Source organism: Pelodiscus sinensis, chromosome 3, assembly GCF_052426305.1.
Source record: "Pelodiscus sinensis isolate ZL-2025 chromosome 3, ASM5242630v1, whole genome shotgun sequence".
Classification (NCBI taxonomy): domain Eukaryota; kingdom Metazoa; phylum Chordata; order Testudines; family Trionychidae; genus Pelodiscus; species Pelodiscus sinensis.
The window spans coordinates 35,577,116-35,594,372 of NC_143054.1; the positions used below are offsets into that span (position 1 = coordinate 35,577,116).

General features: G+C 40.7%; 1 protein-coding gene across 2 annotated transcripts in view; it reads left to right on the forward strand.

Annotated features, from left to right (window-relative positions):
• Positions 1–3,803, forward strand: part of PXDN (peroxidasin) — a 122,804-nt gene extending 119,001 nt beyond the window's left edge. For both annotated transcript variants that reach the window (XM_006131038.5, XM_006131039.5), the window contains one exon: positions 877–3,803. In XM_006131038.5, the coding sequence (XP_006131100.1) occupies positions 877–1,002 (126 nt within the window). In that variant the 3' untranslated portion in view covers positions 1,003–3,803. The remainder of the gene's footprint in view (positions 1–876) is intronic.
• The last annotated feature ends 13,454 nt before the right edge of the window (positions 3,804–17,257 follow it).

Consider the following 17,257-nt stretch of genomic DNA (forward strand, 5'->3'; position numbering starts at 1 on the left):
CCCCAGATCCCTTTCGGTGGTGCCCCTCCCTAGGCAGTCATTTCCCATTTTGTATGAGTACAATTGATTATTCCTTCCCAGATGGAGTACTTTGTATTTATCCTTACTGAATTTCATTCTATTTTCATGATAACTTCATGGCTTTTTAGGTGGGTTTAGGTAAGAGGGTATAAGCTAAATGGCAAGGGGGAGTGAAAGAAGAGAGGACATTGAAGGGAAGTGGCAATGAGAGGAGCAAGTTAGGGGAGAAGAGGATGTGAGGAGCAGGTGCAGGCTGATGCTTAAGAGATCAGATTGTGACAGAGGATGAAAGAGTTTTAGAACAAACAGTCATTTTAAAAGTTGCCATTCAAGGTGCTTTCTTCTAGATGCAAATGTTAATATTCTCTCAAAATAATCTATGATACATTCAAAATTTGTTTCAGTAGCCAAAACCTTAGAAAGAATGGCTTTTACATTCCCAAATAATGTAAATACAGATTGAGCCTCTGTAGTCCGGCACTGTCTGGTCTGACAACATCCGTGTTCTGGGATGATTTTAGTTAGCTGGGTGTCCACTTACTGGTGGTGTGGCCACATTTCCCACGCTCCCATAAAGTTTGCTTATAGCCACCCATCCTGATTCTCAGTGTTCTGTGCTGTTATGTAGCTCTAATCTACCCCTAAATGTCTTCTAAGAGCCCAGTATGCAGTGGAAGTGTTGGTAATGATGTTAGACAATATTGACCTCCTGTGGTTCAGCAAACTCTGTGGTTTAGCACTGGTCAGGTCCGCAGGGTGCTGGACTAGAGACATTCAACCTATACCATATCTCTTATTTTGTAGACAAAGCTAAATAAAATGTTCTAAACTGTTTTTGTATTTGTACTAATACAGGTTGGTCAGATTACATGTTTTGTAGAATCATGTCCACCAACTGATTGTTCTACACCATTGAAGGTCAAAGAAGTTTGCTGTCCAGTCTGTTTAAAACAAACTATTAGCAAGGAAAAGAAGCCATAAATCTCCTCTAAGAATTTAAGATGTGTCCTCTTCAAATCATAACGATGCCTGCTGATGGCAAATAAGGTAACCAGAAGCTTAAAAGAACAGCAAGAAATCAAGATTTTACATGACAACATTCTATTGGTGCTGTAACAGTATAAGATGATGTATTATTTTATTATTTGCCCATAAAAAGAAAATTACAATGCAAAAACGTTGAAATGGAAATAAACAGTTCAAGATAATTTTTGTACTAAGATTCTCAGGTTAGACAAACTGAATCCGGTGCTACTTTAAAAGGACACTGTCAGGTAGGTTTAGGCATCCAAAATAACTTACCTTAAAATGTTTACATTATAAAATCAGAACAGCTCCCATTTATGAGAAATAAGCACAATAAGAATATTTACTTTGTAGTATCAGTCTGACTTGATATTCAGTGCTTTGCTAATAAAGTCAGAAGAAGCTAAAATAAAAGCTTAATAAAAACTGTGTTCAGAACTTTGCTAATACAGGGCCAATTTCTGCAAGCCAGCTGTGCATATGGATTGCTTAATCAATTATTCTGGTATATAGAAAAGGAAGTAAGAAAATGCATCAGTTTCATGTTAACCTCTCTTTAATAGAAGAGGAAAATTATTCAGTGTTTGACTAATTGAAAAGCATAACACTGCTAGAGAAAGAGAAACAAACATTAAGATTCTAGGAAGGTATTAAAAACAATATGATTAAAAAAATGTTTGACAGTGTTCCTTGAATGCTATTCCTCATTTTAGGAAGGAGTACATGACTCACAAGTAGCATTTGAAATTAAAATGAATATGATCATAGGTAATTGCTTGGCTACTCTTTTGTTTCATTTATTTTAATCATGGTAAAGTGACCATCCAAAGTCCAGCTTGACAGCATGCTTCTGTCCATCTCAGACGTGCTCACATGTACAGTTACTATGGCCCTGTTTTGAAAATGTGAAAACATCACATGCCATTTTGTATACAATGAGACCTACTGATTCATTTTGCATATTGTCAGTAGACATATGTTCCTAAGTATATTATGGCACTGTTTGTGAAATGTAAGCATTAATGGTTAATTGTGATTGACTACTCTTTTCCATTTTTTTGCTGATTAGGTATTTGAGCATATAGGTTTTCTCCATTTTCAGCTACTACATAGATACTTTTAGCTCAGTGCCTTTATTTGCCTCACTTAACTGCTCACATAATTCATTTTTAGCACTATAGAATATATAGCAATGCAGTGTATGTATTAGCACACCAATTCTTTGCCATTTTAATAGGCATATATTATTGCATTCAATGCATTGCAATGAAGGACAACTATCATACCTCATTTTACAGTTTTCTTTTTCATTTACAGTGCATCTTCTGAAAAAAAAAATCCCTAATTTCCTACAATTCAGGGCTCAGTCCTGCAGTCCTAATGCAGAACTCCTACTGACATTATTGAATTCTCTGGATTCTGAGTTAATTGTTAGCTTTTAGGGATCAGGAATTTAAGCATTAATGAAATGTGCACAAATGTCAACATTAGCTAGGCAACATGGGTGAGGAAATATCTTTGATTGGACCAACTTCTGTTGGTGAGAGAGAAAAGCAACATGTAAACATGTAAGTCTTCGTATTATGTAAAGACTTAAGTTGCATAGTAAATCAGATTTGTGTGTTACAGCTAATCTATAGCAACAATTTCCACTATAATATTTTGGCACATAATTAGTAGCTTTAATGTACTATAATTTGATAAGATACATACTATGACACTGCTCTCAAACTTTGGTATATATTATATGCTTACTACAATGACTAGTTTGACAGTGTAGTAACAGTAATATGTACATGTGAGTGGTATGGTAATTAAAAATGTATGTTAGAGTTACATGAGGTACTACCATTTATATTTTTAAGAATATAATTGATTTCATATATAAAGTTTTGACGTACATAATCTATTTTAATATTTTTAGAATCTGTGTGGAAAGTTTCATGGGGTATCTAGGGCTTGACATTCCTTCCCTTTTTTGATACGCTAGTACTTTTGTTCTGCTTTCTTGAGAGTCCAAACTGCACACTTACTCTGGAAGATCTGTGCACATGGATCTCCCACTGATTACAGTAAGAAGAAAGGTTTGCAGAACCAAATCGAATATAATAATTTAAAAATATATATGGTTATATGGACCAGTGGAAAAGTGCTTTTAATGGACTATTAATTTAATAATTTCCCTGCAAGTTAATATGAATTAAATATCCTTCTAATTTCCGATCATAGGAGAAGAACTTTTCCATTTATACATTATATACAGTATCAGGTATCTGATTCCATTGTTCCCCTCCCCAGAATAAAGTGAATATCTGTTGTTCTTTGTTCAATGTTTACTCATACGGTATAAAACAAAGATTCTGGAATAACTCTTGAAATGCTTATACAGCTGTCATCTTCAGTTATTTTCCATAATCATAAAACCTATAAAAGATTTTCACCAACAATTTCAAATATATTAAGCAATCAAGGATAGTACACATTTACTTTTATTACAGTGTCTACAGATTCAGCACCCGTATTAACATTTCTGAAACAGTGGCCAATGGCTGGATGATCATTTCCTCAGTATCCACTGTGAGAATATTGCTGTAGTATGTTGCAAATTGTGCATATTTATTTACTTTTAAAAACTGTTACCAAAAGCAAAGGCTTCGTTATTTTTATTGTAATCCGTAAATTTACCAAAGAACTGTTTGCACTGTGTAATGAATGCTTCTCAGTTAAAATAAATGGGTCACATTTCCAAATCTTGAGTAATATTGTATCTGTTAATTTCTTGAAGCTACACTATGCGTGTTTTTTATCAAACTCCCAGATCAGTGATTTCCTCCAAGAAACTTAGTATTAAACCTCCATATCTGACCCTAGCATTATCAATTAGTGAATAAATAAATGCCAGTTTAATAAAGTTATACATTTTTATTTAGGTGATGAGAGTATATATTTACTACTATTTACTCCTTGCACTGAGGGAGGAAGAGAGTAAAGACAGGATCATAGGCATAATTAGTTACTAGCAGCTGGCACTTAACAGTGTCTCACTCCAGGCTTTTCTAAGGAAAAAAAATTGAAAGACACTAAGAACACTTAGGAGCCTCCTATCACTTTTTGTCACTTTTTCTATCCCTCTCTTCTACTATATGAAGTAGAAGAGTAGTCAATTGACTATTCCATTAGTCAATAAGGGGGGAAACTATAGAACCACACTCAGCCCTGGGAGCTAACCCCGTTGTGCCTTTGCTTTGAAATATGTTAAGAGCCGCCAGGTGAAATATGCTTTTCTTTTAACCAAAAAATGTTGACAGAATATTCAACCATCCCCCTTTAAAATGCATCCATTTAAGGGGACCTGAACAATATTTTTTGTCTTTGGTGAGAATTGATGTGGCAAAGTTTTGAGATACACTGGTGTGGCTAATTATATATGTGACTTGTGGTTTCTTCACCAATGCACTCAGTTCTCTTTATAATTTAATAGGGACCAAGTGTTTGAACTTCAGAGGAGGACAAGTTAATAAATAAATACATAAAAGAGAAGAACCTAGTAACTCCAAGAGGACCTTTAATATTAGCAGAGTTCATAAGTACATTAACAAATTTGCCTTCACTTCAGTAATATAGCCACAAAAATAAATACTCAAATATAGGAGACAAGTTACTTATTTAACATTTAATTCAATTGCTGTGCTTTAGTATTCATCACTGGGTGTATCTTTCTGAAACTTGTCATGATTAGAAAATAGATAGAGCCTTGCTTGGAAGCTTTTGCTTCCATAAATGTCTTTGTCTTCAACCAAGCTGGAGTATTGCCAGGGTTCTCAGAGTTAATTGCCATGTACTTTAATAACAGGGTTTTCAAAAGCTTCAGTCAATTAGGACAAAACTTTCTGGCTGCTACTAATAGAATATTTTGGATAATACATTAGATTTGAAGTACTGTAGCTTAATTGATTTATTCCTATCGTTAAACTTCATGCAAGAATGCCTCGTTGTATGATAGCTGGAATTGCCTTTTATGGAATGTCTACCCACCACATACATTGCAGCTCAAAGAAAGGTCTTGCATTGTAAAATAATATCTGTTATGGTGCCCTTTCATTATAGGCTCTAAAGTGCTTTATAGAAATTGTCTTCATGCTCTCCTTGTAAGTTATACTCATTATACAGATGAGTAACTTGTGGTCCATTAAGTGACTTGTCCAAGGTTACAGAGCAAGGCAGAAGTTTAGCTGAGAAGTTTAGCTGGAGTTCCTTAACTACCAGTCTCCAGTTTTAACCACTACTTATCTACTCCTTATCATAGAACCATAGGGCTGGAAGAGACCTCAGGAGATCATCGAGTCCAGCCCCCTGCCCAAAGCAGGACAAATCCCAACTAAATCATCCCAAATAGGGCTTTGGCAAGCTGGGACTTAAAAACCTCTTGGGATGGAGATTCCACCACCTCCCTAAATAACCAATTCATCACCCACCTGGTGAAATAATTTTTCCTAATATCCAGCCTAGTCCTCCCTCTCTATAATTTGAGACCATTGCTCCTTGTTCTGCCATCCGTCACTACAGTAGAGTCTTGATTATCTGACCTTCCTTTATCCGACATTCCGTGTTATCCGACCTGCCTGTGGCCGTCCAAGGCAATTGTGCAGGTGGCAGAGCCAGCAGAGTGGAGCACGGAAGGGAAGGCGCCAGGCAGTGTGGAGACAAAGGCAGTGAGAGAAGAGGAAGGAGGGAGCAGGGCCATGCAGCAGGATGCTGGAGCCCATCTGCCCCCGCCCTCTGAAGGTTGCGGGGTGCCCTGATCTCCCCCATCTCCTCTGGCCAGCCGTGCTGCCCCCGACCTCCCCTATCTCTCCCAACCAGTCGCGCTGTCCCCAACCTCCTTAATCTCCCCCGGCCAGTTACTCTGCCCCCGACCTCCCCTATCTCTCTCGGCCAATCGCGCTGCCCTGCAGCTGGCCGGGAAAGATAGGGTAGGTCGGGAGCAGCGCAACTGGCCAGTGAAGCAGCCGAGCATCTGCAGAGCAGCGGCTCACATGGAAAATACCTTCAACCTCACAAGGTATTTTCCATATTATCCGACATTTCAATTATCTAACCATCCTTCGGTCCCGTTTCGGTCGGATAATCGAGACTCTACTGTACTTCTTAAATGGTTTCATCCTCAATGGTATATAGAAAAACACAAAAGTCTTGCTTTCTACTGAATTTTTACTGACAATATTTTAGTGAGACTTTCTAAAATGTTCGGAATAGTCCATAGTTTTATTATAGTGATTACAGTAAACTATAAAAAAGCTGGTGAAACTAGTTCCTTAATCAACTTTTCTGGATAGTTCTGGCATTCATTTCCTGGAAACACATTGAAGGACATATTCAGGGCTATGGCATCATAAACTATTCAATAGAGGGAGAATCTCCTTTTAGCCTTGTCACGGCTCAGTCCCCCAACCTGAAACTCCGAGTGCAGAGATGGGGGACCAGCTAGCAGAGTAAACTATGTAAAACCTGTCTCTGGCACTCTCAGGGTATGTCTACACTACAGCACTAATTAGAACTAACTTAATTTGAATTAGTTAATTCGAACTAAGCTAATTCGAACTAGTGCATCTAGACCTAAAAACTAGTTCGAATTAGCATTTTGCTAATTCGAACTAGCATGTCCACATTGAGTGGACCCTGAACCGAGGATAAGGATGGCCGGAAGCAGTGCTGGCAGAGAATGAGATTAGGACTTAGAGCATGGAGCTGCTGTCTCAGGCTAGCCAAGGGCTGTGGTTAAAGGGGCCCGACCCCCACCCCGGACAGGCAGTTCTCAGGGGTTCCCTGCTCGCCTGTCTAACTCGATGAGGGACAGCAAAGCAGTCCTGGCTTGGAGTGCCCTGAGTGCCCACACTCAGCACATCACAGCACTTGGCCATCAGCCCGGCTGCACTTGCCGCAGGCGGCCCCCGGGGAGGGGGGTCAATCGGGAGGCTGCAGGAGAGCTTCCACCCCGAGGAGCTCGCAGAGCCACCCCAGTCCTCCCCATCGGGGGCTCGTACCCCAGTCCTCTCTCACCTCCTTTCACTTATCCCTCCCTAGCCCTCCTTCCTGATATACAAAATAAAGGACATGTGTGTTCAAAAATAGAAACTCTCTTTATTGATCAAAACTGGGGGAGACTGGGAAAAGGAGGTGGGAGAGAGGAAGAGAGAGGGTGGGAGAGCGGAGGGCAACTAAAATGATCAGGGGTTGGGAACAGGTCCCATATTAAGAGAGGCTAAAGAGACTGGGACTTCTTAGCTTAGAAAAGAGGAGACTGGGGGGGAGATATGATAGAGGTCTATAAAAGCATGAGTGGTGTGGAGAGGGTGCATGATGAAAAGTTCTTCATTAGTTCCCATAATAGAAGGACTAGAGGACACCAAATGAAAAGAATGGGTAGCAGGCTTCAAACTAATAACATAAGTTCTTCTTCATGAAGCAAATAGTCAACCTGTGGAACTCCTTGCTGCAGGAGGCTGTGAAGGCTAGAACTAGAACAGAGTATAAGAGAAGTTAGATAAATTCATGGAGGCTGAGTCCATGGAGTGGTATTAGCCAGGGGGTAGAAATGGTGTCCCTGGCCTCTGTTTTGGAAGGCTGGAGATGGATGGCATGAGACAAATGGCTTGGTCATTGTCTTCGGTCCATCCCTTCCGGGGTAGCTGGTGTTGGCCACTGTCGGCAGTCAGGCTACTGGGCTAGATGGATCTTTGGTCTGACCCAGTACGGCCGTTCTAAGCTCAGGGCTCAGGGTCGGGGGTCTCACTGGACCACCTTGATTTTCATGCAAACCTGCTCCTGGGTGGCCAGGCTGGCAGCTCTCCTGCCCTAGGCAGCCACTTTCCTGTGCCTAGTGAGGAGGACGTGGATGAGGTCCACGATGTCCGTACTAGACCAGGCGGGTGCCCGCCTCTTGCGGCCCCGGGCAGGCTCCTGGGAGCCGCCAGCCTGGTCCCGGGAAGAGGCGGAGGGCTGGGTGGCAGTGGTGGCAGGTTCGTGCCGTGCCAGGTGCAAGGGCTGCTGGCTGGGTGCTGGCAGGCTTGCACCTGGCACGGGCACCGTAGCCAGACTGTGCCCCTTTAAGGGCTCCGGGGCCAGGAGGGGGGCAGACGAGTTTCCCTGGTGGTGCCCAGAGTGGCCACCAGGGCAAGCTGGGGAGGGCTAGCCTCCCACTAGTTTGAATTAAGTGGCTACACAGCCCTTAATTCGAACTACTTAATTCGAACTAGGCGTTAGTCCTCGTAGAATGAGGTTTACCTAGTTCGAATTAAGCGCTCCGCTAGTTCGAATTAAGTTCAAACTAGCGGTTTGTATGTGTAGCGCCTATCAAAGTTAGTTCGAATTAACTTTGTAGTGTAGACATACCCTGAGAGACAAGGCTGTCCAGTCTCAGGCTCCCTGAGATCTAAGAAAAAAATAAATAAAAATTCACATACTGCCACCACTGAAGTGCACTTAAAAGATACAACATAAACCCTTTTCCAGGGAAGAGATCACTTAGGAATCCCCTCCCTAAGGCAAAGGTCTCCCTCTTGCCCCAACCTCCATTTTGCTTGGAGTTGGAAAAACAAAAAGAGGTAATCCACAGAGAACAATGGACTCTGCCCGGGTAACTAGGCAGGTAACCCTAAGGACACAACAGTCAACCAATACCAGTTAATCAAAACAAAAGGAAAACTCTTTTATTATCAAAGCAAAACTACTGTTGCAAGCATATTGACTAGATGGTAAATAGCCATGAAGTGAAATAGACTCAGGGAAAGTCCCTAGGCTTTACTCCTTAGTTACAAAAGAGAAAAATAATTAGCCACCTCAGACATGATTTCTAAACCCCCAAACAAAGAAAACAATATAGCCTGACAGACTAAACTTTTCCCTATTTACACATTTCAAGAAGTCTGTTCTTGGAGTGAAAAAGTGTCTCCCATCTCCCTCAATACCGGGGAGAAACTGCTCTGATCTCAAACAAAGAAGAGAGAGGGGAAAAAACCCTCTTTCCCAGTTTGAAATTCCTATCTTCATTTTTATTGGCTGACTGCCCCAACCCCCTCTCTAGGTCATCACCAGTCTTTTAACCCTTTTTTCACTCTTCAGGTAAGTCAGACACTTCTTAGCAGCTCCAATTTATAACAAGCCTTCTGAAGGGTTCTCTCATGTTCCAGCCTTCCACATCCACATATTATCTTTGGACCATCATTGCAGTTCATGTATGGATGTCTTATATTTTAAGACCTTTAAATCTGAGGATACCCATTTTATATCAGTGGCTATCTGCAGATGCAGATATCTACAGATCGTTTTTGAAGACTGAGCATTAAATGTGGGTACAAATTTTGTTTCTACATGGGTCTCTACACATAATCCATAACAAGGAGTCGATTGCAGATTCCATTCCACTAATTTTATAGCCCACCAGAAGGAATGTGATATATGATAAAAAGCTTGTTAGTTTGAATGCATCATCATTAAATAACCATATGAATATTGATAAGTGGCAAATGCAAATGGTCACGTGCTTATTAGACACAAAAGTCTGTGTCAGGATTCAGCAAGGAGAGAAATGTTATCCTTATTGAAATTAATGAAACCAAAATAAATTACTAGCTAAATCCTAGCTTGAAGGTCTGGAGAATAAGTTCACTACCAAATGGAATCACACAGAGTCACAAAGTGATCAGGGAACAGTGTGTCATGATGCACGTCGGGCTGAGTCATGCAGTTGTAATGGTTTCACCTGTTGACACAATCTCCTGAGACAGACATTCCTACTAACACCAGATTGCTTCACTGCTGTGATTTTCTCCCTTCTGTTGCTCAATTCCATGCAATATCTCCCCTCTCTCCTCCCTCCTCTCCTGGCCTGCAGTTAAGTAGAGAGGAAATCTTTTTGGGTATGTCTACACTACCCTCCTAGTTCGAACTAGGAGGGTAATGTAGGCATACCGCACTTGCAAATGAAGCCCGGGATTTGAATTTCCCGGGCTTCATTTGCATAAACTGGGCGCCGCCATTTTTAAATCCCTGCTCGTTCGAACCCCGTGCCGCGCGGCTACACGCGGCACGAACTAGGTAGTTCGGACTAGGCTTCCTAGTCCGAACTACCGTTACTCCTCGTGGAATGAGGAGTAACGGTAGTTCGGACTAGGAAGGCTAGTCCTAACTACCTAGTTCGTGCCGCATGTAGCCGCGCGGCACGGGGTTCGAACGAGCAGGGATTTAAAAATGGCGGCGCCCAGTTTATGCAAATGAAGCCCGGGAAATTCAAATCCCGGGCTTCATTTGCAAGTGCGGTATGCCTACATTACCCCGCTAGTTCGAACTAGCGGGGTAGTGTAGACATACCCTTTCTTAGTACTCTGTGGTGTCCAACAGATGCCAGGCAGGAATGGGAGTGCTCCTGTGATTGGAGCTCTGGTATTCAGCCTGGTATTCAGACAGAGTAGAGCACTGATCAGATATACATAATCTGCAAGAATAACTAGAGAGCTGTGAGTAGCCTAGGCAAAGATGAAAAGTAACTAAAAAATATTTCATTACAGTACTCAAGTACATTTTTTTGGTATTTGTAGTTTACTCAATTTATTTTTATGATACTTTGACTTTTACTCAAGTAATTTTTTAAGAAAATACTGTACGTTTTACTCCACTACCATTTCTGGAAGCACTTAGTTACTCACTACTTTCAGCACCCCACTGACAGTTGCACAAGGTAGCATTCTGATTTGCTAAAGCACAACCTCATGCACAAAGCATTCAATTGTCATGCAGTGACAATTTAAAAAGAAAATCAGGAAGCACAGTGACTCTGCCCAATTCAGAAGCCTTTTAATAGCTGCATCAACACCCTTCCATTCAAAAACAGTATCTATGCAGTGGTGGGGAGCCCTAAACCTTGTGGGCCAGATCCAGCATGTTGGGGAGAAGAAGCATGGTGCCATGCACTGCTGCTCACCCTCCCTCTGGCTGGGGGAATATGAAGGGTTTCCCTGTTGCTCTCATTGGCCAGATTTCAGCCAATGGTAGTGGGGAACACAGAGCTAGGTAAGCGCCCCTCCCCACTCCCCTCATGGCGAGGCCCTGCACCCCCATTCCGCTCCTGTGTCCCCCTTCCTGCCCAGCTCTCCCAGCCCTAGTCCACTCCTGCATCCTCCCACCCTTCCAAACACCCCACCCACAGCCTGCTCCTGCACCTCCGTCCCAGCCAGACCTTCACTGCCAGTCTGCTCCAGTACCCTTCCTCCCACCCCCATCCCTATCCCACTCCTTAACAACTGCCTCCTGTACACAGAACCCCTCATTTTGGCAGAACCCCAGAGCCTGGGGGCGGCTCACAAAATTACTAACCCTGGAACCCCAAAAGAGTTAATCTGATCATTCGTGTGCTCTTATGCAACATATGATGAACAAAGAAGCAGTTGGGAAAGTCTACTCTTTTTATTTTTGTAATAAATAATGAAATAAAAAATAGCAAATATATTTGTCTGTCAAAAAATTGAGGGTTTCCTCCCCTCCCCCTTCCATGCTTGTAAATTCCAGGAAAATGAATATGCTTTTTGTATTGCTTATAAGACAAAGTGAATGGGTTTCATTTCCACCATAATGGGGGGGTCCTTTTTAGTGTACTAGTTTCCATTAGAAAGTTCTTATTCCATGAAACTGAAATACTCTGCAGAAAGTATTGATGTTAAAATTTTCTATGAAAAATTATCAATACATTTCATTTTGGTAAGGTCAAAGTGATTTGTTTCATAAAGTTCAAGTGCTTCATTTTAACTTTTCATATAAAAGTTGAACATGACAATATATTGTAAGGGTTAGTTCAACTTAATTACATTGCATAGGATGTGAAATTTTTCACAGCCCTGAATGATGAGGGTATGTTGGCCTAAGTTTTTGGTTTCAATCAGGCCGTTGGTAAGTTGCATGAAACCCTTGTGTGGACACGCTCTCATTAAGAATTAAAGTGGCTTTAACTTGCTTTTGCTTAATTCACTTAATCTAAACCTTTTTGGATTTAAGGAAAGAAAAAGAAAAAGAAATAAAGTAAAAGAAAAGTAGATCCCTACTTTTAAACTTTCCATGGACCCCCTTCAGATCTGTCGTGGACCACCTGGGGTCTGCGAATCACAGGTTGGGAATCACTGATAGAGGGGAATAAATCTAGATATTCCTTACCTATAATTCCCATGTTTTTTTCTCTTTCATCTGCATAGGAGTGCTAGGGATACCACAGTACAGTAAGATGCATTGCAGAGCATTGAACTGAGATTCTGTGAAGGAATTTCAGCAGGAAATAGAGATTAGCAAATAAATATTGGCCCCAATGAAGTCAATGTGAGTATTGCCATTCTCATCAGTGATGCCACTGTAGATATCAAGCTCTCCTAAGAATATTCCTGACATTCTGGGGTTTGCCTGGAGAGAGGAGAGACCTGTGATTCCCTTTGAGAGAATATAGACAGGGATTTTTTTTGTTTGTTTCTACCAGGACATAGTGATACAAGAGGAAAGAAGTTGGCATAGGTACAGTTCACATGGTTTTGTGAACATTGAATGGTATCTTATAAAAGGCCAAAAAAAACCCAAAACTTGGCTACAGCATAAATAGTCCAGGTCCTGCTTCCTGGCTACTGTCTGTGTTAGCAGATGACCAGTACTATGTGTGCATTAAACAATTCCCATGGCAACTAGTAAAATAAAAAGGCAGCCCATGAGGCAGTTAATTGCCCATTACACAGTACTGTCCATTTGCAGCCACTAAAGATCAGGAACCATCTTGCAGAATGCATGTCATTAGGCAGACTAGGTCTGAATTGAGTTTGTGTGAAGGAATTCCTTCAGCTACATGCAGCTTCATCACTGAATTACTAAACAGTTTTAGGTGACAACAGCACAGGATACATTTCTTAAGACAGAAATCCTGTGAAAAGAAAATATATTCTGTACAGGGTTTGTCACACTCATGATCAATTCCTCATTCATTTTGCTGAAATTTCCTAAATGGTAAAGAAAAGAAAAAAACCATTGTGGGGGGATGTAGTCTAATATAGACTGGTTACAAGTGAAATGCAGGTATACAAATGTAGCTTTCTGGACAGACTTCATGACTGCCAAGCATTCATCCTAACTGGAGCAGGTGCTTCCACTGCCTTACCACTCCTCCCCCACTAGTAAATTAGTCTGGGCAGCTTGCCAAATTATGTGATATGTGGCTGCTCTTTAGGTTTTCAAATAGCAGATTTTGGTCTTCTAAGAAGTATGCGCTTCTCAAGGTTTCTATTATCACATAAGTCATTGCAAAGTAGAGCACGGAGGCAAGCACAGGAATTAGGGCGTACAGAAGGGTATTCATTAATACATCCTTCTTTGGGGCTTCAAAAATAAATTCTTCTATGTCAGTAAAAAACTATTCCCTTCCATCAATTAACATCCTCCTCCCCTGAAATTAGCGACCTCCGTGGAATAGGTTAACTTCAAATTGTATGAAAGGAAGAAAAAATTATGATTGCACATGCTTTTTTCAATATTCTAAGTATTTTTACAGTTTTATCAGGCAAAAATGGATCCCAATCTGGGATGGAGACTATGGTCCATGGTCCAGATCCTCAAAAGTAAATGTTTCTGAGATTCTGGCTCCACGTACTCACATATAACAGCAATGATGTTTGGAATGTCTATACAGTAAGGCTATGTCTACACTACAGAGTTTTTCCAGGATACCGGAGATATCTCGGAAAAACTCTGCAACGTCCAGGAAACGCATCTGCTCTTCCGCTTTTTTTTTTTTTTTTTTTTTTTTTTTTTTTGCAGAACAGCAGATGCGCTCTTTCAGAAGCCCTGTCTTCCTCCTCCCATGAGAAAGAAGGGCTCTTCTGAAAGAAGAGGCTTTTCTGAAATGTGGCCCTGTGTAGAAGGGCCAAATTTTAGAAAGGCCTCTTCCAAAAAAACTATTGGAAAACCTATCGGAAAATGGTATTCACATTATGGAGCGCAATTTGCGTTCCTTTTTCCGATAGATCATTGTAATGTAGACGTAGCCCAAGTCTCTTAGTAAACTCCTTTCTGTATGACACTGATGAAACTTCAGCTAGAAAACACATTCAGTCCAAGGTAATTGTGTGCCAGAAAGTTGTCAACAAATTGGATGGCTTTCAGATAGAAGCAAAAAATCATTAGCAAGCGGTTGTGACTGATTTATAAAGGACCTTAAAAAACGTTAGTATGTATACCTTTGTCAAACAGCCACCAAGGAGTGAACAAATGAGATAGCCTTCAGAATCACTTTAAAGGAAAAGCTTCTAACACAAGGGAGGAAAAAATTGTTTTGAGTAGTCGAAGGAGGTGTAGTCAGGAATTATGGGAATGAAATTTTGGGGATTATAGTATTGCTGAATGTTGTGGAAAAATCATTAGTACAAGCCTGTAATAGAACTCTCATATCTTAATACTCTCTGTACAGTGGTGAGTAATATTATCTACATATTAGTGTTTCAGATTATTTTGTTTTACTTATTTTAGTGTTGTTTTGTTTATTTTGCTTCCTTATAGATCTTCCTTATGAACACACAAAGAAGAACATACAACAACTAATAAATTGTTTATTCTTGAATTATAATACATCTTAATCCTTAAATTCTACTTGAACTTTTATGGCACCCAATTTCTTAGTGTCTATAAAGCTGGGTCAGTATTTACAAAGATCCTTTTAAAATCATGCCAGTGGATCTTTAATCTTTCTAAAAAGACTGTGTAGCAAGAGATACCTGCAGTATTTAATAGGTAACATTTAGTTAACTTGTTATAATCTTAACTATTATCTTTCTATGTGGTGTATTCCTTTGTTAATAAAGTTAAAATGGCAAATAATCCTATCTTGAAAACAGGACCTCTTTCCAAGTCAATCGCCAATTAAACTGAAGTATCCTATATCAAGATTTTAACCAGTTATTCACAGGCATTAATTGAATAAAGCATGTGTTTGTGGTTACTCTCTTCAATACAATAAGATTACAGAATTTTCTCTCTGTGTGTCACTCTGCAGTCTAGACTATCTGTTGAGTCAGCATGAAGTGATGGAAACAGCTACAAGCATGGTTCAGAGCTCATTTTGTTTAGAATATCACCAGGATCTATCATTACTGTGTTGACAGTCTGTTAACAGTCACAGTCTCAGCTATTTCACACTTTATGAATTATAGCAGGATGACAGCACAGGCTTTTACCTAGCAGTACTATACTCCTTTGAATTGCTGCCAGCACAGATCTACAGAACATTAAGAAGTATAACTTGTACTGTTGTTGTGCAGACATGTACTCTAAAATGTCTGATCTAGCCCATTATATAAACTTGTTCATAAAAGTAAGCAAAAGCTAAAGATAGAAATCACAGTACAAAACTGCATTGTTTCAATTAAAAGAATTATACAAAGGGGACTACAAGGTTCCTTTCAGTTTTGGATTGGTCTCATACAGGGGTGAAAGTAACTTAAATTCTTACAGGTACTGTCATCATATATCCCCAGGAAAGGCCTCAAGGCAGCATGTTTAAGGTGTGTTTGTGTTGGGGTGAAAGGGTTGTGATATGACAGTACCTGTGAGATGTAAATGTGGGGTGGGGTGCAGATGATAAGGGCAGGGCATTGGGATGTGTGTGGGTATAGGAGTCAGGGCAGAAACTTGGAGGTGGGACTCAGGGCTGGAGGATGAGGGGTGCAGGAGTCAGTGTTGGCAGTGGGAGCTGGGGCTCAGGACAGAGGGTTGTTGGTGTATAGGGGATGCAGGAGAGTTGCTATGAGAGGGCTAGCACATGGGGGTTCAGGAGTCAAGGCAGTGGCCTGAGGTGACAGGTTGTAGAAGTCCTGGCTATGGTGTGTAAGGAAGGGCTCAGGGCAGAGGGTTGGGGTGCTGGAGTCAGGGAAGGGTGTAGATGTGTTTTGAATGAGTAATTTTAATGAGAATTGGTTACCTCACCTTTCTGAAAGTTGTTTATTTGGAACTTGCTAAAAGAGCCATCTGGACAGCAGGTTAGTTGGAATAGAATGAATGAGCTACCCAAGCATGGCTGCTTCTACACCACTGCCTCTTCAGCCTTGAGATCCCACCATGAAACCACTGGACCATTATAGTTACCATACTAAAGATATTCTGGCCATATCAAGCCTAAAGGAGGAAACCATGAATTAGCCCCACCTCAAATGGCTTTGGCTAACTCCTAAACACCACAATGGGAGACAGTATAGCCTATTGAGTAAAGCACTGGCCTATAAATCAAGACACACTCCCATTCCCAGCTCTGATCTCACCTAGTCTGCTGGGTGACCTTGGGCAAGTCTCAGTGCCTCAGTTTCTGCATCTGGACAATAGTGATACACTCATCTCTTTTGTAAAGCATTGTGAGATCTGCTGCTGAAAAGCACTATGTCAGTGCTAGGTAGTAGTACATTATCTAAAATGTGAACCTGATGTTTCTGATGTTATTCCCTCCCTAATGTGTTATTTCCCTTCTCTCTGCTTTCTTTTCCCTATTGTTGTATTGTTGAATTTTTGCTTTTTGTCTTAGAAGATTCTGGTGTAAATGGCCAAGACAAATCACCTTTTGAAACATTACTGTAAGCCTGGGACCAGAAGGGCAAGCTCTGTTTAAACAGCCTGACATTCAAAATTCTGCCATGTCTCAAAGTGCCTGATAAGACTATATGTTGTGCCAGTAATTTCCCAGCAGTTAAGATTAAGCATCAGAGATTAAAGATAGAAAAGAAAGAGAATGTTTCTCCCTTAATGTGTGTAAAACAGGCTCAGACTTGAGCAAAAACCTCCAACACCCCACTAGCTCAAGACTATCCAAAATTAACATTTTGGTCCCCCCTCTACTCTCCAAAAAGGACAGTTAATATAATGTGTGCCTCTAAAAGACTGCTAGTCAGGGGTTTTTCCCCCAATAAAAGACTCATTAAGAAGGTGAAAAGGAATAAGGTAAATTGCTGAAATTAGAGCCTTACTTAATTCTTTAATTTTCAAATGCCTTCACTGGTTATTTTCTTGTTCTGCATGTTTACCGATAGGTTGAAAAGTTTTTCAGTGGTGATTCTTATAGTGAGAGTAAACCAATAAAACTCACAGGAAATCTTGAACCACACTGAACTCTTTATTCTTTGTAAATTAGGAAAGGAGCAGACTCTGTTGT